Source organism: Etheostoma spectabile, chromosome 21 (assembly GCF_008692095.1).
Source record: "Etheostoma spectabile isolate EspeVRDwgs_2016 chromosome 21, UIUC_Espe_1.0, whole genome shotgun sequence".
NCBI classification, from domain to species: Eukaryota; Metazoa; Chordata; class Actinopteri; order Perciformes; family Percidae; genus Etheostoma; species Etheostoma spectabile.
Genome location: NC_045753.1, coordinates 7,676,874 through 7,680,886, shown reverse-complemented (window position 1 = coordinate 7,680,886; position 4,013 = coordinate 7,676,874). Strand labels below are relative to the sequence as shown.

At 40.7% G+C, this 4,013-nt stretch overlaps 2 protein-coding genes across 2 annotated transcripts in view; both read right to left on the bottom strand.

Moving 5' to 3' along the window:
* The window catches only part of cbx7b (chromobox homolog 7b), an 8,366-nt gene extending 7,564 nt beyond the window's left edge, over positions 1-802 (bottom strand). The window contains 1 exon segment of the mRNA XM_032501640.1: positions 439-802. Within this exon segment, the coding sequence (XP_032357531.1) occupies positions 439-507 (69 nt within the window). The 5' untranslated portion in view covers positions 508-802.
* Positions 1-4,013, bottom strand: part of josd1 (Josephin domain containing 1) — a 34,851-nt gene that overhangs the window by 13,436 nt on the left and 17,402 nt on the right. The window lies entirely within an intron of this gene.

Sequence of the window (4,013 nt, the reverse complement as noted above, 5' to 3'; positions counted from 1 at the left end):
CTACTATACAGAGTAGTTCAGGGGGCCCTCGTGCTCTGGAGGAACGATAATATCTAGCTGCGCACCTGCATTTGTCAACACCATATGGTAACTTAAACCCAAACAAACAGGCCCAAAATGAAGGGGTCAGGTTAATAACATCACCCCGTGCTCTCCGCTTGTCTATTTAGCCAAGCACCTGACACGTTAAGCTGTAGTGCAGTGACAACACTCTCCACGTTACATTAAAGGGCCATATCCTCCACTAACCCGCCCCCTTTATACAGCCTGCAATTAGATAACCAGATTAGCCACGCAATACTGTTTATTTAATACCTCAAGCTTTCTTTAACATACAAAGTAGCATAATATTCCTCAAAAAATAAACCTCCTACAAATGTTGACAACGTCCTGCGGCTAAACGGGCTGACACATTTTCGCAACATGTTTAAAGGTTACCTTTCTAACTCTTTTCTTGACGATTGACTCCACAGCGAACACTTGCTCTCCAATCGCTGACAGCTCCATCTCTGTGCACGCGGCGGCGTCCTTTGGCTTTTAACTGTCAAAGTAACGTCTTTCTTCTTTACAAACCAAGCTAACGTTAACGGGTTATGACGGCGCTCCCTCGGTTCTGTCCTCTTCTACCCGCTTCTTTTCTTAGTCGATTTGTTTTCCTGACAGTTTAAGGGCCCATTTGTCCGGAGCGACTTGCTCCAGCTGATCTCTCCTTGCGTCCAGTGACTTTACAAAATCTGCGACACATCTGCACACCGCTTCGCGCGTACCCGTCTCCGAGAGCGCGCTCCCTTTTACAATGAGTCCGCGCGCGCCCGCAGCTACCTAATCTGTGATGGATACTAAAAGCATAAAAATAGAAATACGATGTGTAAAAAAATAAAAAATAACTAAGGCTGGCATTCAAAATCATGGCAAAATGCCACCGGTGACTGATGTAATATTAAATATGACATTATTAGTTACACTAATGCAGAAGTAAATGGAAAAGTAGCATTTCACTGTGGTAGTTAATGGTCGAGGTGGAGATGTTGTAATAGGGGTTTGTCAGTACATTCAGTGTTTCCTAACCTAGACGTCCCTTACTGGTGACCCCTAATTTAAGAGGTTGCAAAATGATTCCTGGGTATGAAAATAATAATAATTGTATTGATTCTTTGGGAATTAAACCATCTGAAAAGTTTAGAGGAAGAATTGAAATCTAACTAGTAACCACAGTTGTCAAAAAAATTGAATAATAAGCTAAATATTTCCTCCTGAAATGTAGTAGAAGTATAAAGCATAAAATGAAAATACTCACAGTAAAAGTGCAAGTACCTCAAAACTGTATTTTAGTAAACTTGAGTAAATGTGTTGAATTACTTTTCACTTGTGATGCTGCAAAACAGGCTGAGAAAAGTGACATTAATGACCCAGTTAACACACCCACACTCTAGCTTATACATAAAGTGCCATTATAAGCATTTTATTTCTATGCAAAAAAAAAAAAAATACAGTGACAATCAGCTGAATGGATTGTCATGGCAAAAAGCACATGTTGAATGCAATTGTGAGACACTAGTGATGATGATCTCAGTAAATGGATGAAAACCTCTGTGATGCTTGGATGCAGGTCCACTTGGATATAGTATGACATTAAAGGTCTACAGGCTGGAATTGGAAGAGTGACATTCCAAAATAAGTCATGCACCATTGAAAAAACATGTGATCTTATCTTTATAAAATCATACTATATCAAACACTTGTATATAACATAAAGCCCTTGGCTGCAAAAGTGAAAACATTATATTCAATGAGCTTTAGCGCTTTCTCCTCTATATTTACGATACATTGGTGCTTTGGAATAAATCTCCTAAAATGGCATCAAACTGCACAGCCCCTCAATTTTTCAGAGCAACAAATTGTTTTATGTAAACAAGTTAAGGCCAATATTGTCATTAAGAGACAATATGTATAGTATTAACAGTTTCTCTTACACTGAAAGATTTGAATGCTGCGAACAGTGGAATCTCTCAGCTCATTTCACAATAATCGACCACAGCACACGTCTGGCTGGACACGTGCTTAGTAGCCAGCCCAGTCAACTTTCACTTTTCTTTCCACATTTTCTTTTTCTACAATTTTGTCTACCCATGCGCACTGCGCTCCACCTCGACTCTCTCAAACTGACAACTTCCCTTTGTGCAACCAAGCACCAAACCCCTCCTCAGCAGGGGCGTAGCACAAAGTTCTGGGCCCTGTAGAAAGGCATTTTCTATGGGTCCCTCCCCACATCCACAGCTATTCATTCTAGCATCTTTTTAGGCCCTCTTCAAATGAGGGCCCTGGGTACTCAGTCTCCCTCTTCCCCCCCCTCCAGTCCGACGTCCCTGCTCCTCAGACTGTAACCTCACACATCAGAGCCCCCCTGCTGTTCGGCAGGTTTGACAAGAGATGTTTAAGAAGAGGAGGAGGCCTGCACCAGCTGAGCTCCTGTGCACCAGAGGGCTGCTGTGGTGGCGACCCTCTGGAACAGCGTGGAGCCAAAGGAAAATGAAATGAAGCAATGAGTAAGTATCGTCCCTTGGGGCGTATCCTTGTTTTGTCATCTGTACGCATGGTGTCCTTTTACCACTGTGCATGAATTATTGTGGCTCCTAAGCATAGAGTGTGTGATATGGACAATTAAAACAATATTTATTTTCATCGCTATGATTAGTTGTAACAATAACTCATTCATTATTTAGATTATTATTTACATTCTAAACTCAAAGATCATTTACTTGCTTCTCTCTTAAGCTTTTGTACCTCATCATACAGTCCTGTTCAGCAGATTAAGTTTACTCAGTTGCCATAGCACAGTATGCTGGAAAGTAATTATTTTCATTATCAATTTATCTGCCAATTCACTTCACGTTTAATTAATCAGGTCAATAAAGAGCCAAGATTGTCGCTGATACATTTTCGTTGATCAACTAATCAACTAACTGTATTAGCATTACAGGAAATTTTTAACATCTGCGTTTTCATGGCAACTGGGCCAACCCAATCTGCTGTTGAGAACCTTCCAAAGTTCCAGAACCATCTTAAGTAAAGAAGTAGACTGAGTTGAGATAGTTTAGTAGACTGTCATGCTGGATCTGCACATGGTGAGACAAAGTCTGGCCAATTTCTGTAATGTTCTAAAGTTTGATTTTATCAATAATTTAGACCAACCTAATCTGATAAATATTAGATCATGATACAGTATCTTCTAGTGAGAGATGATAATTGTCTCAGTGACAAGCACTCTGCATTAATATCAAGTAACCATTTGAATGTGAATTACAAAAAACTGTATGAATGATGCCGTTACTTCTTCCTTGAAAGGAAACTGAGGCAAACATCCACTAGAAGGAGTGCTTGGCCCGGGTGTTGCATTGCTTTGTTGCATATAAAAGTGTTGTGTCGGCACAGCCTCGGTGCAGTATACGCTCAGACTGTGCCAGAAGTGTTTGGGGAACTGCATGAAATACAAAGTTGGCAGCGTGATAAATCACTGGTTTTGAATTGTGATGTGAAAAAGGGGCCGAGAGGAGGAGTGAGGTGGAGTCACACGGAGGCAGGAAAGGGCACGCTTTGGTAAAAGTAAAGGACGGGGGATACGGACAGACAGACTCACGACTGTGAAGACAAAGACACAAAGACATATCAGTGAACATCATGACTGAAGCAGGGAGGATCACCGAGGGAGACAGCAGATAACAACAGCGTTTTTCATAAAGCCTGAACTCTCAGGGCTTTGGAAACTTGAACAGTAAAAAGAAAAGAAAAAAAAAACCAACAGATCAAAACTGACATCGAAAAATAGTCAATATATATAAAAACACAAGAATAGCAGAAACAGAATAGTAACTTTTTATAAGTCTTAACTGTGTTGTGAGTAAAGGACTGTGATTCTTTGATTCTCCCTGTAAAGTGTTTGCTTCCTTCATTGCTTTGCATCCTTTCAGATAAGTGTCCAGCAATGGCTGTGTAAACAAAACCCAAAAAGGGGG